General features: G+C 46.0%; 1 protein-coding gene across 1 annotated transcript in view; it reads left to right on the top strand.

Moving 5' to 3' along the window:
* The window catches only part of ANTXR1 (ANTXR cell adhesion molecule 1), a gene marked incomplete at its 3' end in the record, with an annotated part of 176,233 nt that overhangs the window by 113,668 nt on the left and 39,839 nt on the right, over window positions 1–22,726 (top strand). Inside the window, exon 13 of the mRNA XM_081101550.1 lies at window positions 21,786–21,881. Within this exon, the coding sequence (XP_080957676.1) occupies window positions 21,786–21,881 (96 nt within the window). The remainder of the gene's footprint in view (window positions 1–21,785; window positions 21,882–22,726) is intronic.

Here is a 22,726-nt window from a genome sequence, read left to right as displayed (position 1 = left end):
GGGTCTCCAGCTGCCATGCAGAGGTAGGTTGTAAGTTTGGAAACAGCTGGAGACGGCGTAAAGAACGCACAGACAATGGAAAGATTAACTGCCTCTCATGTACAGTGTAGCCCATATGCTTCTGGAGGAAAAACAAAGGCTCGTCATGTTCACCATTGCAACCCAGCACCTGGCACAATGCCTGTGGATAGTAGTTAGTAGATAGCTGGTGACTGAGAGAATGAAGGAATAGACTTATTCAAGGATCATACTGAGACCATGATGGCACTTGCTGGTAGGAGGAGAAGAAAGCCAGGATGAAGTAGGATTAAAACACACTGAGCTGGTTGAAGTAGAGGCTTCCAGAGAAGATGGCCAGGAATCCAATATGCACATACAAGAAGCATGGGGAGCTTGTGCATAATTTAAGAAGAAAAAAATCTCCCAATTGGGAAATGACAGCCAGTGATCCCAGGCAGGGCAGTAGTCAGCAACCTCTGCAGAGCAGCACCAGCTCCTGTAGCAGCATACCCTCGTCAGGGGTGCATACCTGGAGAAAGGGATCTACAAATAGCCCACTCAACCGGGTCAATATTCAGGGCAGGCCCCTTGTATATGAAAATCTACAGCACAAGGCTGGATACTAGGTAGAACCATAGAAACTTATACAGAATCTAAGGTACTCATTTTGCTAAGTCCAAGGAACACATAGATATAAACACATGGGAAACAAAGAAGTACTCCAAGGATCTGTAATTTAATGTGGCAAGTGCTTTAATAGAGAAATGAACAATGCCCAGCCCAGTGATACCAGGAAGTGGAGTGTCTGGGGAATCAAAGAAGAGTTCACAAAAGACATGATAAGTGAACTGGGTCATGGAGAAAGTCCTGGGGTTAGTTAAGGGTGTGGCCTGGGTAAAGGCATGTTCTGGGCCACTTTGGCTGTAACTGGTTGGATTTGGCAACAGCAGGGATCAGAGACAAGACAATTGGGATCAATTGGAAAAGCCTTCTTTATCTACCATGTTTTGGAATTTCTTTAATATTTAATGTAAACATAATGCAGTTTTGATGATAACTTACAATTTCTCCTCATTCAGGAAATAAACATCTTTTGTCTAAAATAAATAAATAAATAAATAAATAAATCTAGGTAACCTCAGAAAAGCTTGGGGAACAATGTCATGGCCTGAGCTCACCCTGGAATACTAGAAACTTAGGCTATGGAAGTTCTAGTACTGTGGCCAGCCAAGGCTGAGGGTGCATGAACTGCCTTGATCAGGGCTGGTCAGAAGCAGGTGTTCTGGAGCCCAGAGGTGAAGGCTACAGTGGCTGCAGCTAAGACAGACTGCAAAGGGAGGGCAGGGACATATCCCAGAACTGTCTGCAAACTTCTGTCCTAGGCAACTTCCTGGGTCTGTTTTGTAAGCCAGTTAAATTCTGTTACTGATTGTTTTGAAATAAACCTAGAAAAATACAAACCCAGCCCAGTTTTGTAGTCATAAGGCTATCTAGGTAAACAGAGAGTTGGCATGTCTGCCCTTGCCAAAATTTCTTGAATTTCACCAGCCTGTTAGGGAGTGAATCCAGTAGCCTGTGCTGAGAGGTGGCAATCTTGCCTTCCAACATAATAAAAAATTATTGCATGCTTTTCAGAAAAAGTGGAAATCAGAGAAGGCATTTTTCTTCTATTTCTCTTCCAAGGTCAGCAAAACAGTCCATCAATCAAAATAGGTAGCTATCTTTGGGATGGATAATTCATGCCAACAGCTATAAGCGTGTGGGTCTCTTCATTAAGGAAAGAAGTATAGGGAAGAGGTTGCTGCTAGCAAATGGGACCAAAGAGCAAGACGCATATGTATTTAAATAGGACTATGGGCAAGTGTTAGGAACTCAAAAAATAGCTAAGCCTTGACCTCCAGAATCCTATAGCATAGCTTACAAGGCAGGATGTATACTCCAAGAGGTAAATATTATACACTTTGGGGTATAAAAGACAAATATTACACAGGCATCCAGAAATGCCCCCATCTGTTCCAGATTCACAAGCCTCCACGCAAGCCTTTGGATAAGAAAATTGACACAAGCGAGTGCATTCTCAGGGCTGTCCCTTTAATGGTCCAGTGGATTACTTCCCAGTTACCCAAGAAGGTGTTCACCTTCTTGTAAGGGGAGCTGGACTAATCATTCTGGACATTCAGGAATAACATGAGCAGCTCACGATTTGCTCAGCCCAAAAAGTCTTCCCCAAAAAGACCCTCCCTCAACTGTTGGTGCAATTCTAAGAAATGACCCTTGGAGAAGACAAGCTCCTTCCCAACAACTAATCTAGGAGGACAGGACCAGGGCCCACACCCTGACTTTCCCCTATAGATTCCTTCACCCTAACATTATCCCACTTCCTGGCCAACTTGCTCCCACGCCCACCTGTCCCTTTTTCACATGGCCTGGAAGAGTAAGGGGAGACTGGAATGGAGGGGAAATAGGAGCAGACCTTGCAGAGGATTTGAATGACAGAAGATGGAGTTTGGGTGATGGGAAGCCATTCAAAGAAAGCACAAAGCAAAATCTTAGGAAGATGAATCTGGCACTTGTATGTTCCAAGTGTATTCACAAACCAGCATTAGTTTGGATACCACTGATTTATAAATTCGGTCATGGAAGGGGAATAGGCCCCAGTGTGCTTTTACATTTTGGGGGCTGACGGGAACTTTGCACCAAATGTGACCAATCCACAACCCTAGGGCTACAAGTGACTCGTCAATGTTTCATACTCAGCCCTCAAAAAAGGATGGCCTTTATTATTGCTATAATTATAGGTGATTTGTCCTCTGAAAGATGTAGCTTAGCAAAGCACAGGGGAAAGACTTAGTCAGAGGAGAAAAGTGGGAACAAACATGAGCTTTGGGATCAGTTCATTGTGGCTCAAATCCTGGTCTTTAAATAGTTGGCACAGGGCCTGGTACATAGTAAGTACTCGGTGCGAGTCTCCTTGCATGGATGGTGTGGGCTCTGTCAGAATCAGTTCAGTAATGTGTTTCCCGAAGAGACTCGGACTTCTGGTTGGATTAACAGCAGTTTGTATCTCAGTCTAAAGAAGTCATGGAACCTTTCAACTTGGTGAAGCAAAATATCCACTCAAATATTGTATTAAGTAAAAGAACACATCAGAGAGAGCCGAGAGAAACTGAATAATTGAGAAATAATGCCAAATGTGGTAGATTATAGAGGATGTTCTATGGAAGTGGAACTCCAGCCTGGAGGCATGAGGAAAGACTTAGTGGTCATTTTCAATATTTGAAAGGCTATCCTGAAGCTTGTACGCCTGCCTTGACTGTATAGATCCAAGGAGCAGAATAGGCCAAGAGTCACAAGTCTTTCTAAATGGCTCCCGGAGGGAGGGAGCTCCCTGGCATGGTTGTATTCAAACACAGGCAACTTGACAACTTGGCAGAATTATGTAAACGCCATTCATGCATCAGATAGGCAATTGAACTAGAAAAGCTTCCAGACTCCTTCCTATGCCGAGAGTCTGTAATTCTAGAACAAAAAGTATGCTAGTGAAGGAGTAAGGCAAATACGATCGGTCTTATAGAGTGTAACAAATGAGTTTACCTTTGATATTTTGAAAATAAATATGAGAACCTTTTGTTGGGAACACTGGAGATGGCTTCTCTTAGTGAGATTCAGATTGGCCAACCTCCACCTAATACAAAGGAGATGATATTTCAGACCAGAGGGTGCTTAAAACTCCTCCTGAGAACAATTTGTTGTCAAGTAACCTCAAAGCACAACCTTCCGTTTACAAACAATTGTTATACCGCTCACAAATCATTCTCGCCTATTTATTAGCTGATCTCAGTAGAGCCATCCAAATTCAAGGTCTTTTTACAATGTTCTAGTATTTTTTTATTATTATTTTAACAAGATGACCTGTGGTTTTTTGTACTGTCATTAGGAAAAGCAAAAGACCACGGGAATATCAAAATGCAAAACTCAGCTCTCAGATGTTGTTTATGAACTGAAATATCAACAGTGTGCCAACATCTCTATTTTGATAACCCTTGTATGCATAAAAATATCTTTTCAAATATGTTTTGGAGGATTCGTGCTGATTTGTTTTTCTTGGATGTTTGAGCAATTGACTTTCAGTATTTTAATCGCTAAGTATTTTAAAGAATGTTTCCCCTAAGTTTGAAATTTCCTTGTTTTGAGAGTAAGTGAGAACAAAAACAAAAACAATTTTTCTGAATCTATGCCTCAGAAAACGCTGTGATAAGCACATAGTGAGATGGTAATATTTATTTTTAGAAATAAAAGTTAAATCCAAACAATCCATAACCAAGATAAATGTAATGGACCAAACTCAGCAGTTAGAAAACACAGAATAACAAATTGTGTTTAAAAAAAAAGAATAGCCACTATATGCTATTTACAATAAAATATACATTCAAAAATATAAAGACATAGGTTGAAAATAAAAGTATGAGAAAAATTATGTCAGGAAAATATCAAAATAAAACTAGTGTAGCTATATTAATATCAGGTAAAATATACTTTATGGTTGAACAAAACCATTATTGGTATAAAGAAGACCATTACACAATGTTAAAAAGAGCAGTTAACCTAGAAGTTATAATTCTAGTCTGCATGTAATGACATATCCTCAGCATATATGAAGCAAATATTGCCAAGAAATTGATGAATCCACCATTACAGGAGAAGATTTAAGTACAGTTTTCTCAGTAATTAATAGATCAAGCAGCCAAAAATTTAATAAAATATATTTGGATAATGTAATTACACGTGACTTAGTGGCCACACAATAAGGCTACAGCAAAATGTTCTAGGTAGGGTACAGAATTTTTGTTTGAATTAAATGGGGGTAATGCAATTATAAGGTTAATGAAAAAAGGACCATTATTTCATCAATCTAAGGCACACTTTTTTCACATTTTAACCACTGAAATATATGTTTCATATAATCAATAATGTAGCATAATTTAATTGACATTGTTTGTTCCTAGTGGCTCATAATGAGCTATCCTACAATGAATGCATCTTAAATTCAGTGAAATCTTTCCCGTCACTCTGTACTGTACCAAAAGTAAAGTAATGAAATGCATGCTGAACATCACGTATCAGTCACTTCCTCTCCACTTCCCACCCCTATCCACAATAGAAAATAAGAACTCTGGCTTTTCTCCTTTGGAGAGTGGCGGACAGGGTAGGAGCTGATCATCAACCACATTACAGCCGCCTTTGTGAGATGGCCCGGAGTGCTATGCAGGGCTTCCCGTCTACAGGAAACTTGCATCTTGAAAGAATTCCTTTTCAAACGCACTTTGAGTATTTACAAAAAGTAGCTATGTATTAGACCTTAAGTCAAAGTCTCAACAAATTCCAAAAAATCCATGTCATATGGACCATGTTTTGTGACCAGAAAGGTCCACTAAAAACTGATTGCAAATCAATATTGAAAATCTCATGTGTTTGGAAATTTCAAACACACATCTGAATCTTTTATAAGTCAAAGTAACATTATACTGGAAATTGGGAAATAACGTTATGAAGAGGCCACATAAAATTTGTGGAATGTGGCCAAAGTGGTCTGAGAGGGAAATTTGTAGCCTTAAATGTCTATATTAGAAAAGAAGAAAAGTTAGCAAAACATGGACGACCTCAAGATGGTAGAGAAGAGCAACAGAGTAAACCCCTCTAAGAAAAAATAAATAAAATAAAATAAAAAGACAAAAATAATTAAAAAGAAAAAAGACAGAATAGAAAACAAGATAGGTAAAGAAAACTATCAGGTGGGGCAGGAGTGGTGAAAAAGAGAAATAGACATGTATCTAAAGGACTGTGTTTTCACCAGTCAGTTCTGGATGGGAGGAGGGACCAACTCATTGTCTCAGGTTGGGGGGGGTGTGGGGCGTGGAGTGAGATCATTAACCTAGGGGACCAGGGAAACGCCTGCAAATTGAGTTCATTCCCATCTACTCCTAGGTCTTTCCTGCTGTGGAAACCTTTTCACTCAAAATGAATGTCATGAAATATTGTACAATGTTTACATCTTACTCTCTGCCATTGCTATCATGAACTAAAATTTGGCAAAATACTATGAAACCCTCCATTTTTGAGGCTGTTTGTTCCTAGAGTGGCCTTCTTACTGATCACTATGTTTTTAAAGTTTATGGTTCTGCTTCTCCTGGCCTCTCACTTCTAGGTATCATACATGTGTCTTCCATTCAAGGTGCACCCTCCCTTTCTAATTTGATAGTTTATGCTTCTGGGAGTCCAGGTATCAGATAACCAGGCAATCGTGTCTCAAGTTCTTATGCAGAGATAAGAATTCTTATTTTATATATTTATAAATATATAAATATATGCCCTGAGTACACAAGTTTTAGTGAATGACCAATGTGTCCGTTAATGCCTGCTCCTGGGTGATTGGGGCTGTTTCAAACAGCTGAATCTTTTGGGTTGAGCATTATGAATTAGTGAATTCCACTGAAAGAGAAACAATTGTAGGAAGAAGTGCACACACAATTTAAAGAGACTCCAAAAAGTGGGTGCAGAGGGGAGACCAAGAGACTGAGAGAGGGTGGGAGGTGGGGAGATGGGAAGAGAGAAGAGATGAACAGTTTGGGAAACAGGACCATAAAGCAGAGAACCTGAGAGGATCTACTTTCTACCAACACTAAAATAATTGCCAACTCTTTAAATGGTCAAAAATTGGCTAACTCAGTGGACTAGACTGTCACAGAGCTGGAGGTGAGAGCAGCCTGCCTCAGACCGTATTGTCTTAGTTGGCATTTTATAGTCACACTAGAGGCCCGGTGCACAAAAATTTGTGCACTCGGGGGGGGGGGGGGGTCCCTCAGCCCGGCCTGTGCCCTCTCGCAGTCTGGGACCCTCGGGAGATAACGACCTGCTGGCTTAGGCCTGCTCCCAGGTGGCAGAGGGCAGGCCCAATCCCTAGGTGCAGCCCCTGGTCGGGCTCAGAGCAGGGCTGATTGGGGAGTTTGGGCGCTGCCCCCTGTCATGCACAGAGCAGGGCAGATCTGGAGGTTGCGATGCCACCCTCAGTCACGCTCAGGGTAGGGCCGATTGGGGGGATGGGGCACCACCCCCTGTCACACTCAAGGCAGGGTCGATAGGGAGGTTGTGGCGCCACCCCCTGTCACTCACAGAGCAGAACCCATCAGGGGGGTTGGGGCTCCGTACCCTGTCACGCACAGAGCAGGGTCGATCAGGGGGTTGGGGAGCTCCCCTCTGTCACGCACAGAGCGGGGCCGATCAGGGGGTTGAGGAGCTCCCCCCTGTCACTCACAGAGTAGGGCCGATAGGGGAGTTGGGGCACTGCCCCCTGTCACACACAGAGCAGGGCGGATCAGGGGGTTGGGGTGCCACACCCTGTCACACTCAGGGCAGGGCTGATGGGGAGGTTATGGCTCTACCCCATCACACACAGAGCAGGGCCCATGGGGCGGGGGGGTGGGGGGGGTTTGAGGCACCGCACCCTGTCACACTCAGGGCAGGGCCGATGGGGAGGTTATGGCTCTATCCCGTCACACACAGAGCAGAGCCCGTGGGGGGGGAGGGGGTTGGGAGCCACCCTCTATCACCCACAGAGCAGGGCCAATCAGGGGGTTGGGGCGCTGCCACTGTCACACTCCAGGCAGGGCCGATGGGGAGGTTATGGCTCTACCCCGTCACACACAGAGCAGGGCCCGTGGGGGGGCAGGGGGGTAGGGTTGGGGCGCCACACCCTGTCACACACAGAGCAGGGCCGATCAGGGGGTTGGGGCACCGCACCCTGTCACACACAGAGCCGCAGGGCGATCAGGGGGTTGGGGAGCTCCCCCCTATCAGGCACAGAGCAGGGCTGATCAGGGGGTTGGGGTGCCTTCCCCTGTCACGAACAGAGCAGGGTGGATAGGGAGGTTGTGGCCCCACCCCCTGTCACACACAGAGCCGCAGGGTGATCAGGGGGTTTGAGCGCTGCCCCCTGTCACGCTGATCCCGGTGCCGGGAGGCATATTACCCTTTTACTATATAGGATAGAGGCCTGGTGCACAGGTGGGGGCCGGCTGGTTTGCCCTGAATGGTGTCCTGGATCAGGGTGGAGGTCCCCACTGGGGTGCCTGGCCAGCCTGGATGAGGGGATGATGGCTGTTTGCAGCTGGTCAGACACCCTTCAGGGTGGGGGTCCCCACTGGGGTGCCTGGCCAGTCTGGGTGAGGGGCTGAGGGCCGTTTTCAGGCTGGCAGGTGACTGAAGCTCCCAACCGCTCCTTTTTTTCTTTTTTTTTTTTTATTCTGGGCCAGCTTTAGCTCTGAGGCTTGGCTCCAGCTCTGAGGCCTCTGCTGCTGAAAGCAGGTATCTGGTTTGTTTGGGTTCTATAATCGAAACACTGTTTCAACTCCAGCTCTGAGATCCCGGCTGGCTGAAAGCAGGTTTCTGGGGTTTTGTTTAGCTTCTATATTTGTAACAATGTTTCAAACTGAAAGCTCAGAGGCCGGCAGCGGCAGGCGGGGAACGTTGGAGTCCTCCATCACTGAAGCAAGCAAGCCTCATGTTCGCTTCAAGCTGCCTGGCTGCCGGCCGCCATCTAGGCTGGCAGTTAATTTGCATATCACCCTGATTAGCCAATGGGAAGGGTAGCGGAGGTACGGCTAATTACCATGTTTCTCTTTTATTAGATAGGATTGCACCAAATCATAGCCTCCCCCGGGTTCATTACATGTAGCTTGTAATCAGGATATTATTTGGGATCGGCATAATTTGTATTGCTTGTACTCCCACAAGAGGCCAACTTCCCTCTGCTCCCTATAGAATGACAAAGTCACATGAAAGCATTTAAACATTTTTCCTTCTGCAAAGCAACCAGTTCCTCACCTATTCATTAGGGCACCAAGGAAATTCAAAGATTAGTAATTTAATTTATATATTCCCAAAAGAAGATTCCGTGCCACAAGCTATACATAACTAGCACCCTTTTGCCATTGCTGTGGTTGCTAAAACAGATATTAGTTTAGTCAGTGCCCAAAGCAGAGAGCGTAATGTTTTGTTCCTGTGTTTTGTTTTGTTTTTAATTAAAAAGCACTTGCATAATTGACAACTGAAACATTTCTGGGTCTCTTTTACACACAACCAAGCATCAGGAAAACTGCTTCATTTGTAGGCCAAGGAAGTATGAAGGACAATTTTATTTTCCCTGCGTGGCTGAAATTCATGGTCTTAGCAAAGGTATCTATAAAGCTTGAGATTGTTTGTATATAAAAGGAACAAATGCAACCAAAATAAATATCTAACAAATGCTGCATGATAGAATCCAACCCGGCAGCCTCAGTTGACCCTGAATTGCTGGCCTTAAAGTTTGTGAATTTCCTGAACCCTAATAAAAATCTTTGCTGGTGATCCAACATTTTCATTTTATATACCCTCACCCTAAATAAAATTATGTTCATTCCTACCTCTGTGCCTTTGATCACACTTTACTTTCCTTCTGGCATGCCCTCTCATCTCTCCACCTCCCCAAATCTCATCGTGGCTTCAAGGCCGGCCAAGTGCTTCCTGGACCTGTCCCAGGATGCCTCACTGACCTTGGCAAGCCTCCTGAACTCCCTGTGCTCTGAGCTCAAGCCCTGTGGGTTGTAGCATCATTTCGAGTTTAACAACACAGTTCTGAGCTGCTTCTAAACGAGCCCTGTGAGTCAGCCCTCACTTCCTAACTGGACTGTGATAACATCTTCCAGGATTGGAGGATGAGATGACTTTTTCATCTTTCTGTGTCTCCTGTTGCCAAGCGTGTGTTAGAAACGCAATAGAAAATGATTTGTTGGTTTCCTGATAACCTATTATGCAATTTCGAGACATTGTTTTAAGGAATCGTTCATCATGTAATCACTGGTAGCATCTGTCTCTATGAAGCGCCACCCATAGGCATGAACCTTCTTGAGTTCATAATCTAAAGCAAGAGCCAACAGTATGCAGTAGGCATGCTTACTTACTGGAAACAAGTAATAATGATGCTGACCAATATGAAAGGGATGATCAATAAGACCAATTGAGCATATACTAGTACGTTAAATAAATAGCTACACTAAGGGCAAGTAGGCAAATCCCTGTTTCTAATGGAGCAAAAAATGAAAACAAGAAATTAGCCTTTCTCTTCTAGTATCAGTGTTTGAAATTACTAAATAACTTTTCTTAGTAATCCTATTTCAGCAACCTACTCACAGGAAATAAGGCATTCTGAGTACTAACGAGCTACATCTTGTCTGCATTATTTTCTAAAAACTGGTTTTGATTAACAAGCCCTATGCATTTTATGGAGAGAAAAGAAAGTACTGAATGAATCCAAGATTTACTTATGACCACCCTCGCCATTATGAACAACGTGAAATGTCCCTAATAAGTCAAGGTGACAACAGGATCGAGATGATGCTGGACAACCTTCATACAGAGGACCTCAAAGCTTGCCTTTGTAGGAGTGTGGCATCAATCTTCCCCTTAATCACACATGAATGGTGACTTATCTACGTCCTTCTGGTAATGAGATTTATAGCGAACTAGAATTTATGTCCAAATTATTGCCACTCCTTTAAAATATTTACCTTGGAAGGTCATGCCCTTTCTACAACACTGTCACTATTACAACTATCTTCTGAACTCCTGCTCTGAAATGGCCATAACTTTGAAGGCACAGTATTTGAATATCCTCCTTAGGGAAATAGGAGAACATCCTCATCATTTGATTTCAAAACAACCCAGAAGTTGTAGGCATGATGAATGATGAATGGTGGGTTATCGATCTGGGAACCTCCTTGGTGAAAAACAAAGCATGACTCAGAAGGTGCAAGATTTTATTTTTGTGGCCTATAAAGTGGTTTCAAAAACAGTTCCAAGGGAGGTGTTTCAGAATGCTTTGAGCAATGGCAACATCATTGGAGAGTTTCCAGCATCCAAAGCCACTGGTTTGGAATTAGATTCATGTGGATGCCGGAGTTCTGCCATGTGCACTACGTGGACAGCCTCACTGCTTTAGCCATGCTTTGCGAGTTCCACAAAGGCATAGGTAGTTCTCACCTCGTAGTTTTTCTGTACAGCCTACTTTATGGGTTAAGGAACCCAATATCTATCAATTTCATTCTCATTTCTCACCCAGGTTACCTCTCAGGTAGCAAGAACGAATCATAATGTTTGATTATGTTTCACTCTCATTAATGTTTGATCAACCTTACTATAATGAGGGATATTAAATTTAGCATTGGAAAACCCATTTGGTTTTCCCTTTCCTTGACACTGTGATAACAATCTGAGGGCCTGTGGTTTCCCAAATATGTAACCTGGTATCACCCATCAACACCATAGCTCCAGTCAGAATCAGCATGATGTTCACAAGAATATAATTCATTTACATAGGCCAAGCCTTGGCACATCACCAGGATCATGGCCTGGGCAGGGGAGAATGGAAAGGGAAGTCACATTTATTGAAGGATGGCCATGTGCCAGGACCTTTACGCATAGAAGTAAATACCAAATTAATTCTGAAAATAGAAATATCTCAATTTCATATATGTAGAGAAGAGGAAGGTTAAGAGAAGTTGGGTAACTTACCCAAAATCTACATATTAATAAGTGGAAAAATTCAGATTTAGATCATCTTTTCCTGACTCCAAAGCCCAAGCTCTTTGTAGTGAGAGTGGTGAGCTGTGTCTAATGATGGGGCCATGGAGGGGGAGGTGAGCCGCCTCAGGCAACATTGGCTCCAGTGCCATTTCTGCCCCCCAATAGCTATAGAAGGTGTTAACCTGCTAAATTCTCATTCCCCTCAATTTAATAAATAAGTTGAGTGACTATTTAGTCCTATATTGAAAATACTCTACTACATCTCAAAGTTACAAAGATGAGTAAAGTCAGATATATGTCCTCTAGGGGCATATGTCTGAGACAGGCAAACATAATAATATAATAAAACGCTAATATGCAAATTGACCAAACAGTGGAAGGACCGGTCGCTATGATGCGCACTGACCACCAGGGGGCACATGCTCAATGCAGAAACTGCCCCCTGGTGGTCAGGGCTCTCCCACAGGGGAAGCATTGCTCAGCCAGAAGCCAGGCTCATAGCTGGCGAGTGCAGTGGCAGTGGTGGGGAGTGAGCCTAAGCCGACAGTTGGACATTCCCCGAGGGCTCCCAGACTGCAAGAGGGCACAGGCTGGGTTGAGAGACACCCCCCACCCCCCGCCACCCCCCGAGTGCATAAATTGCATGCATTAGGCCTCTAGTTTCTATGATATATAATAGAAGCTAAGATAGAGACATAATAAAAAATGAGAGCACAAACTCTGAGTTGAGTGGTGGTATTTACTTGTCTGTTCCCCACTCAACTATAAGGTCTGTGACTGGAGAGACCATGTTCATCTTTAATGTTAGTGCTGTAGAAGACTTAGCCTATAATACGTTTTCAATAAATACGTAAAGTATGAATGAGTCAGGTGGTGCCTGATCGAAGAGTTGAAGATGAGAAACAGTTAACCAAGCAATAAAAAGAAGAAAGGGTGTTTCAGGGAGAAGAACATGAGAGCAGCAAGGTATATACAGGGAAGTATATGCAGTTTAGTTTAGTCAAAGCACAAAGTATAAGGAAGGAAGTGGTGGGAGAGGAGGTTGGAGAAATAAGAGCGGTTTGGTTGTGAAGGACCTTGTGTGGCCTAAGGACTCTTGTACCTAGAGGTCCAGAAATGGATTCTGGGGATTTGATGAATCCTAACCCCCTGAAATTGTTATCAAAGTTTATAAGCTTGTGTGTAAATGTGTACTTTCTAAGGGAGGAGTGTATCACTTTAATCAAATTCTCAAATGTGAAGAACTCATACAGACAGTGAAGAGCTGTTAAAGAGTTCCTGGGTAGGCAGAGCTGTCAGAATAACATTCTAGATAGATGACTGTAGATTTACAGAGGATGGAAGTCAGGGCAGCAAGAATGGTGGTGGAGAAACCTGTGAAGAGATAACTGCAACTATTCAGGAAAGAAATCTTAGGTTTCAACACCTAATCAATGGTGTTGGAGATGGAGTAGACAGGTGTGGATTCAAGGTGGGGTTGGGGTTGGGGGGGTGGAGAGAGATTAACCAAAGAACTTATATACATACTAGAAGCTCGGTGCACGGATTTGTGCACTGGTGGGGTCTCTCAGCCTGTCCTGCATCCTCTCACAATCCGAGACCCCTCAAAGGATGTTGGAGAGCCGGTTTCAGCCCGATCCCCACAGACCAGGCAGAGGGACCCCACCAGTGCACAAATCCATGCACTAGGCCTCTAGTATGAGTATAAGATCTTTGGTTAATCTCTTCCCGCCCTCCCCCCCCCACCCCCTTCCCTCTGAGATTCGTCAGTCTATTCCATGTTTCCATGCCTGTGTTTTCTGCTCCTTCATTGAGTGTCTGCCCTCTGGTGGTCAGTACACATCATAGCTACCAGCTGGTTGGCTGGTTGGCTGGTCATTTAGGCTTTTATATAGAGAGATATGCATAACTCGTGGACACGATTGAGGTAGCAATAGGACTTACAAGACAGTTGAATGACCCCAACTCTGACCTAAAGCATGAGGAGAGATCAAGGCTAGAGATAAAGATTTAAGTCATCAATATCTAGATGAGAGTTTAAACTATGAAAGAAAATGAAAGCCCATGGAAAGTTTTAGAAAGAAAAGACAGGATGGACAAGATTGCATCCATGACTTGTACAACACCATAAATATACTAAATGCCACTGAACTGTACACTTAAACGTGGTTTAAAAGGCAAATTATATATATCTTACAATTTTTAAAGTGTAAGAAAGTAGATAAACACTTCAGGCAAAATAAATGGTATATACATTTTTAAAAAATAGATCCATGGGGCATGCCAACATTTGAAGAACTACATACAAAGAGAAGCCCACAGGGAAGGTAAATAAGGAATAATCAGAGATAGAAGAAAGGGGACTTAGGAGAATACAGTTACAGATGCCAGGGGAATAGAATTCCAATAAAATACAGGATGGGGTGTGCAGAGAAGTTAGAATTGCTAAGGCCACTTCCAGAAATAACAGTCAGAATATATGAGCTCTGGGAGAGAGAGAGAATTCTGGTCTCTGGACTTGCCCATCCAGAACTTCTCAGCAGCAGTCAAACGACTTAAATTTCATCTTTCAAAATAAAACTTGCCCATGCTCTGCCAGTTTTGTCTGGGCAGGAAGCAGAGCTCAGACCAGCTGCTGAGGATGGTTCTAAATTCCACTTCAGAGCCCTGGAATGTGATGCCTCCGGAGTGCCAGCCTCTGCCCTGGGAGGGAGGGAAGCAGCCTGGAGCAGAGGGAGGCACAGCGGGGCTCTCCACCCTCCCTCCTCCCCAGGCTGACACTCCTCTGACTGCTCACAGGGTCTCCCATCTGAGCAGGACAAGTCAGGACTTTCCTCATTCCTCATTCCCTTATCTCTGCATATTTCCCTCTCACCAGGATGGCTTCTTTGGTATTTAGACCAAGCAGGTTGCTATGAAATCACAAGGTCATAGACAGGAGCTGCCTCTGGCTAAAAGATCTCTTTCCCTTGAGGACTTCAAAGACAACCTCATCTGATACCAGAGAGAGGGGGACAGGGACAGGCACAGGAGGGAGGAAGAGGGACCACTGGGCAGCATCTCCCCATAGCAAACCCGCCTTGGGTCTTCCTGGGGTGCCCTGTACCATCATCATTGACTAGCTGAATCCAGGAACACAGTATTGGCAGCTTTACGAAGCTCTAATGGATCATCAGCTAATCTCCTGTCATCATTTTGGCCGAGTTTGTCTAATATTCCTTCAATGTGGCAGGTTAAGCCTGCTAACGCGTTCTTTCACATTACATGTTTAAAAAATAGTCTAATATCTTTTAAAAAGTAAAAAAAAAAAAACCTCTGAGTATCTTCAGTAACCCAGTGTTAATACTCAGAATCTGCAAACTGAGCCTAGAACTACAACAAACCCACCACCAACAGTGAGGGCTCTAGTAACACCTTTGCTGATCATTTGTGTCCTCTGTTGTCAAAAGGTAATTGTTACAATGACCAGGACCCATCCTGGGGTAAGTTAAACTAAGAGGTATTGGGGGTCACTGTACTGGGGGGGGGGCGCAATAAAGCCTGTGACATACAGAAATGGTAGATGAAAGTCACGATATTGCCTTTATTATTGTGGGTTGGAGCCTATGCTGAGTGTGGCAGTAAGTGGGCTGCAAACCGAAGCCCAGAATTAAATAGATTTCCCAGCCTCGTCGTGGGCATGGGGCCTGTCTGGGGAAGACTTACAGCCAGGGGCACTGTTAGCAGGAGGCTGGTGAAGCTTAGCTTCAGGAATCCCCATTTGAAAGGGTTCCTTCTAGACTCCTCTAAAGGCCAGGGAGGAGCCCTTAGTATTTTACTTTTGTATTTTTATGTTCTCTTTCTTTAAAAGGTCCCCCAAATTGTGTAAGCATCAAGTCCCCCCAAAATCTGCCTGCATGGGGCAGAAGAGGACAGTCCTGCTCCTTGGGGCGGCATGCTTGGCAGACTCCAGCCTTATTTACGGAATAAATAGAAGGGGAGAGAAAGTCCTGGGGATACACAGGGTGCCCCCTAAATGGAAGGACACGTGGGGGCGGGAGGCCCCCGGGCTGGACCGCAGACCCTTCGCTGGCTCCGTGATGGCCCCGTGCCTGGCATCAGGCAGGGTGTCCCTCCAGACTTTGAGATGGAGGATTTCACAAAGTTGCTTTCAGCTGATTCCCCCGGTCTCCCACTAATTCCCTTCCATTGCATGCTTCTCCCCTGGCCATGGCAACCCACAACCCAGCCGGAAAGAGCAGCAGCGCTCAGTGCTCTGGTGTCAGGAGGCCGGCCTGTCTCTGTCCCACCGCAGGCAGGCCCAGGCAAGCCCTCTCCCACCACGCCATGTGTCAGAAATCCAAAGTTACTTAGAAACCTCCCAAGTAAGAGGCGCTTTCATTATTCAAGTTTCCAAATCCGAACCCTTGACCACAATGCCTCCTTGTCTTAGAAGGCATGTCCTTGCTTGGTGAGCTGGAGACAGAGGCTTCGAAGAAAGCCAGGATGCAGAGATTTGGCCTTTCAGGCCAGACAGCCTTGATGGAAGGCCATCCTAACAACAAACGCCCCGGGAGGAGCAGCGCCCGGGAGTCCTGCCCTCATAGTCAGGATGACACGTCTGCATGCCCACAGAGGCCTCTGTGAGAGCATCTGACCCTGCAGCGTTGGCCAGGGGGACAGGCATAAAACTCTTCATTGAAGAAAGCAGTGATCCCCGCCCCCACTAGAAGGTGCACCACCCGAGGCTGCATGTGTACCACATGCTTTCTGTCGGCTCCAGTCACACACCTTAGAGCCCTCCACCTCTTGCCAAAATTATTTTTTTAATTAAAGGGCTATGCTGATGTTTAAACTTTGTTTTTACTTTTTTATTTATTTTGTTTTTAAATAAACTTTTTATTGTTGATAGTATTACAGATATCTCCCCTTCCCCCCCCCCATTACCCCATCCTTCCAGCCCCTTCCCACTCCACTGTGTCTTCACTACTCTATTGCCCATGTCCGTGGTGTTTTTACTTTTTTAAATAAATAAAATAACAATTTAACTTGTGTTGCTATTTAGGCTGTTGGGAAAATAACAATGGTAGGAATCAATCTTGGGCTATTTGTCTGCAGCTTCTTGCTCCCTCAGAAATCTTTTTCGAAGGTTTCTGGTGAATGGCATGCAGGACTGCCCAGCCCTGCGGGTGTCAGACTGAGAATTTGCTGGGCAAGTCAGCTTCTGTTCTGGCTCTGTGTCCTAAAGTCAGGCCGGTGCAGGTCCCAGCCTCAGGCTCCTCCTCCAGAGCCTGGAGTGGGGAGGGGTCCGTTTCCAGGCCTGTGGGCAGGCTCAGGAAGGACAGGCGGGCAGATCGAGAGTGAGTTCTCGGGGCCACCTCGCCCCTGCCCGCTAGCCACCCGAGACAAGGCCTGAGCAATTCCATGAGAGGGACACTGACCTCCATGGCTCCACTCAGCCTGTGGTGACCCTGTGGCCCTGGGGGCTCTCCCGTCCTGGCCAGCCTTTGCCCCAGTAAAGGGGGACATCAGAGGCCGAGCCACACAAGGGTCCTGAGTCAGGCTGAGAGCAGCAGGGAGCCCATAACCCTCCTGGGCTCTGACCCAGGAAGAAGCTTTTGGGACCGGGTGGCAGTGAGCACTGGGTGTGCCGACACACAGTGAGCTGGGACCCGGGAGGGCAGTCAGAGGCCCGAGGCCAAGGAGCCAAGGCCATGTGCACCAGAGCAGGGAACGGTGCCCAGGGCGGAGCCGGGTTTTGGGGTGCCAGGCCGTGCTGCATGGGCTCGGGAACACCCCACATGCCTCCCCGCAACTGGCAAAACCTACTTCTCAGAACCCAAGGGTGGGGGGTCTTCATCTTGGAACTTGGAGAAGATTCGAAGGGCCTGGTTGAGAATAACTGCACGGTGTTCCTGGATGAAGCAAATACCGTTTACTAAACGGTGCAGACGTGCATGTGTTCCCACACTACCTGCCGATGTCTATTCAAGGGGTCACACAGAGTCCCCCTCACATGCGTGGTCAGTGCCTCTTCCTTAGGTTACTGGTTGACTCTAAGCTGAGCTTATGTTTTAGGGGAAAGCAGGCTCTGCTGTGGTCTCTGCCCCTTTCCAACTTCTCTCTGCAGCACGCGGTCTCCCGTGGGACACCTGACCCACCCTGGGCCACGTGGATGAGCTTCCTTCCATCAGAGAGGAGGCAGCAATTACAAACTCAGCCTCAATCTCTCATACAGCTGCTCAAAGTTTTGTCTTTAAAGTACAGATGATTTCTGAAGTGAATTCTTAGAAATCTGACATAATCGTGTAACAGTGAAATGGGAAGGAGGCAAGGTTCCAAAATCAAACTATAACGGTTCAGTTCCCAGTTTTGCAACATTAAAACTGTAGGTATATAAATGTGTGCGTAAGTGGTGTGTGGTGAGTTACAGACCTTCACTGAGGCTCCATTCTCCTAAACCTGCAAAGAGGGGACGACAGACCCTCCAACAAGGCCGCTTCCACAAGGCTCATTTAATGAAATGAGACGATGTGTGTGCAGTACTCAGCATAGTCCCAGGAAGGTGGATACACACACTAACAGTCAGCCATGTTAGTGAAGTCAGTACTGAACACAGCCAGGACAGACGGCCCTGGAAAATGGCATCCTAAGAGAACTGGGCAGAAATGCAGCAGCCCTCTGCCTGGCCTTACACTCCCAGTACTTCCCTCCTCAGCTCCATACTCTACAGTCTCCACAGCTGCTTCCCAAGAAACAAACTCTGTTACAGTGCCCTGAGGTAAATCCATCAAAGATCCCCTGGATGGAAGCCATGCTGCTCGGCTTGGCTTGCACGGCCTCTCACAGTGGAAACGCCATCTCCCTTTCACCCCGTGCCTTGCACTTGGTGCTTGCCTTTCCGTGCAGGAATGCCAACCCCTCCTTGGCCCTGCAGGTGAGCGATCTCCAGGGTCACCTCCTCTGTGGAGTGCTAGTTCCCTAGCACTTGCTAAGGGCAGGAGCCTGCTGGTTAAACCTGTGAGCTGTGGAACCACACTGCTCAGGTTTAAGTTCCGGCTTCTCCTTGTGACCTTGGGCAAGTTCCTTCACCTGTCCTTGCCTCGGTATTTTTATCTGTAAGAATGAAAAATAATATTGTTGAATCTATAAGTTTATTAAAGAGAATTAAATAAGCTAATACATAGGAAGCAGGTGAGTGCATAGAAAGAACAGTCCCTGACACATAGTAAGTGCTCAGTAAATATTAACTATACCAGTAACAGTTACTACTATCATCATCATCATTATTCTTATTCCACTAAAACAGAAGCTCTCTAGTGGCTATTTTGTTCACTGCCTGGCACATAAGAGGTGCTGGGTATACAGCGGTTGAATAACACACAGCCCCTTGCCTGTGGTGACTTGTTGATACATCCTCCTCAGCAGGCCGTGAGCACCTCAGTTCTTCTAATCAATCCTGTGCGCCAGAGGTCTGCTCAGTGGGCACAGAACAGAAGCTCAGTAAGCATTTGCTGAACAAATGCCTGAACAAACCTCCTCAGAGGTTGTGTGTACATGTTATCTCCTAGTAACATTAGCCTCAGGTCTAAGGTTATCAAAAAAGTGTGTCCTTTGCTTGATGGTGCTCTTTTGCAGTTCGTGTGTAATGGTGGCTACAAGATCTTGAGTCCCAGGCAGTGCATTTGGGGTCTTTATGGGGGGGGTGGCTGTCTGTAGAGCAGGAAAAGGTTCTTCCGGAAGCTCCTGCCCCCAGGCACTTCCACTCCCTAGTGCCCCTCACTGCATCTGCCCCTTCTGAGTCCCACGTGTCCTGCAACAACACAACCAAAGAGAATTGTGGTTCATGAGGGGCAGATCAAATCTGGACGGAGAAGGGTCAAAGGTATCTTTATCCGAATCCAGGAGGTCTTCCTCCTCTCTCCCTTGTGAGCCAGGTCCTTCACCCTCTCCACTTCACAAGAAACCTTCTCCTTCTTCCAGAAGGAAATGTAAATATTTCCGCACAATACATCAGCCTTTCTGCTTCTCTGTCTAAAGGGAAATATAGAATCAGGGGAGGAGAGATGAGTATATAATGTGAATAAAGGTAGTCTATGGTCTTCACTTAATTATAAGTCAACACTAAAAGACCACTGTTTATAAGCCTCTTGGTAACCAAAACCACTTCATATTCCAAGTGCAAACAGATTTATGACCCAGCATACCCACCATGTTTTCTGTCGTGGGGACATAAAGGGAGGGTGAGCTCGATGTTTGGACATGATAGCTTTCATCCCAATTGTCCGGCCATGGCTGCTTCCATCTCACTGCTCATTTATCCTCACGTCAGTGCAGTAAGGCAGGTGAGGTTCAGCACCTCCATTGTATGGGCATGGAATATAGAAACTGAGTGATCTAGGGAAAGGTCCTTAACTAACAACAAGCTTGGGGAACACATATGATTGTGTCATCCCCAAGAGCATCGCTCTCTGCCGTGGCTCATGCATAAACGCTGTGGGTCCAGGGGCATCCTCTCTACCACGGCATGTCCATGGCTGGCCCCTGCGCTCTCTCCCCGCCCACTGCCCAGCCCTGCACCTGCACCTGCACCTAAGGCTGCAGCTCCCTCGGGGCAGTCAGGCATTCCCAAGTCTTGGCTGGGTGCTGGATGTTTAGTTCCCTGGCCTTTTGGTCAAAGACATTCCAGGGAGTAGGAGCTGCCTTTAAACAGCTTCCAGTCGCCCCCGCTGAGCACTCAGAGTGGGAGTGAGTCGTGCCCCGGCTCTGCCATTACCAGCTGTGTCACCCTGCACAGGCCACCCCCCTCCTCTGTAAATGGGGCCGAGGGGTGGCTTTGAGAAACTGACCGTGCTGTGAATGGCCTCCCCTGAAGACACAGGCACCAAAAATCCTGGGTGTCATTTCAGGAGGGTCACAGCCTTCTGTCCGTTTGAGCCCATTTGGATACCGCATTGGTCCACTGACCCTGGGTAAGAACCCGAGAGGGACCCTAAATGCAGATTTGTAAAGTAGTTTATTTTCTCATAATATGGTGTGTGTTTTTTTTAAAGAAAGAATGGATTTTACAAAAAGAAAGAAGAAAAATACCATAAAAATAGTACCAGCAAAACTATCAATATTTTAGTAAATATTCCTCAATCTTTCTTTCTCATTTAAAAATTCATTAATTATACCAGGAATGTTTCTCCTGTCATTTAAATAATATTTGAAAGCAAAATGTGTGCATGGTAATTGGCTGCATGGTGGTTCTATAGTGCATAATTAGCCTTTCCCTAATTGTTAAACATTTAGGTTTTCCCTTTATTATTATTATTATCTGTACAGACATTCCTGATTGTTTTCTTGGGCTAAATGTGGAATTGCCAGCTTCACTTAGAAGGAGTACCTGTAACAATTAATACCTACCTAAGGGAAAGCCCCTTGCCATCTCCCCTCCTGAAAGATGCACCCATTTCTACTCCCAGTAGCCAGGAGGGAGGCAGAGTGGAGGAGACTTAATCTGCTTCTTGAGCCAGCAACCCCAGAATCCCAACACTGAGTAGGATCTCTGTTTACTAAAAGTTAACAACTATCTCAGGCCACAACAATCGTGTCTATTTTCAGGGCTGGCCTAGGCACGTTTTGAAGTGGTTGGAATTCGCCTTGGGTGCCTGCCTCACTCCCTGGCCCTCAGCCCTCACATAACCTTGGCAGCGTTGACTCAGCCACCATACCCTCCCCTCCCAGGTTCAGCAGCAGCTGTTCCACCCTCCGCTCCCTGCCATCCCGCTGCCCTTTATTGCTTTCTATCGGCAGCCCCAGACTTTCCATTCACAGGATGTGGGAGGCTGTCACTGGGCAGAGAGTGATGGCCCAAAGTGATGGGCAGGGGTAGGCCGCCTCCACTGCTCTGTCTCTGGCAGGGCTGGTCCTTCAGTATGTTGCTCAAAGAGAAGAGCAGGGCCTCATTGAAAAAAACAACAAATATTGTTCTCATGAGAATTGGCTACATAGAGTGAGTGTTTGCCCAGAATGATGGGCAGTTTCAACAATTTGCTTAATAAACTGTGCTCTTCTCGGGGCCTTAAATCTGCAAATTGGTGATGGGAGGGGGGGAGCACAGGTGTTGCCTTGCCCCGCCCTGAGCTCACCGGCTTGTTGCACACATGGCCTGCCCATGGCTGACCCCCTTTCTCTTGGCCCTGCAGTCCGATGGCTCCATCCTGGCGATCGCCCTGCTGATCCTCTTCCTGCTCCTGGCCCTGGCTCTCCTCTGGTGGTTCTGGCCCCTCTGCTGCACCGTGGTAAGTGCCCAAAGCTCCTCCTCCTTCCTCAGGCCTTGGGCCACTCAAAGCCAAGGGTGACACAAAGTTAACAGGACCATGAGAAGGATAGGGCGACAAGACTCTGCAAACATTGAGGACAAGTCTTGCATTGTTTATACAATTTATACAAACCCGATGAAAATGGCATTGTTCAATGGAACCAGGAGTGGTGAGGAGTCCATATGGGTTAAGGACGTGGGACAGCCCATGGACACCGCCTTTAGGTAGGCAGCTGAGGTGGCTGCTCTGGCTCTGGTGCTTAGGAGGATCCACAGAAGACTGCAATTGATGAGTGGTATTTGACATGTCCTAAGCATATATGCATGTGTATGCATGGTGCGCGCGCGCACACGCACACACACACACACACACACACACACACACTTGTTGAGTTGCCCTGCTGACGCTCTCCCAAGGCCACTTGGTCGTAGCAACCAGTCAGCCTATCTGAAAGAACGCCTCAGGGCTCTTTACTTTTAACAATAAAGAGTGGCGCCTGCCTTTGTTTCTTTCCTTGTCGCTAACACAAGACACACCTACTGTACGCCCTACACTGGTCTAAGCACTTTGGCTACAAGGCCAATAAGAACCTGCCTCCGCATCTGGAGCCACCGCATAGCTCAGACCAGTGTCTCCATGAATAGCTTAGGGCAGCGGTTCTCAGCCTGTGGGTCGCAACCCCTTTGGCGGTCAAACGACTCTTTCACAGGGGTCGCCTAAGACCATCCTGCATATCAGATATTTACATTATGATTCATAACAGTAGCAACATTACAGTTATGAAGTAGCAATGAAAATAATTTTATGGTTGGGTCACAACATGA

This window comes from Myotis nattereri (genome assembly GCF_964212035.1).
Source record: "Myotis nattereri genome assembly, chromosome: 10".
Classification (NCBI taxonomy): Eukaryota; Metazoa; Chordata; class Mammalia; order Chiroptera; family Vespertilionidae; genus Myotis; species Myotis nattereri.
This window is presented reverse-complemented; position numbering and strand designations above follow the sequence as displayed.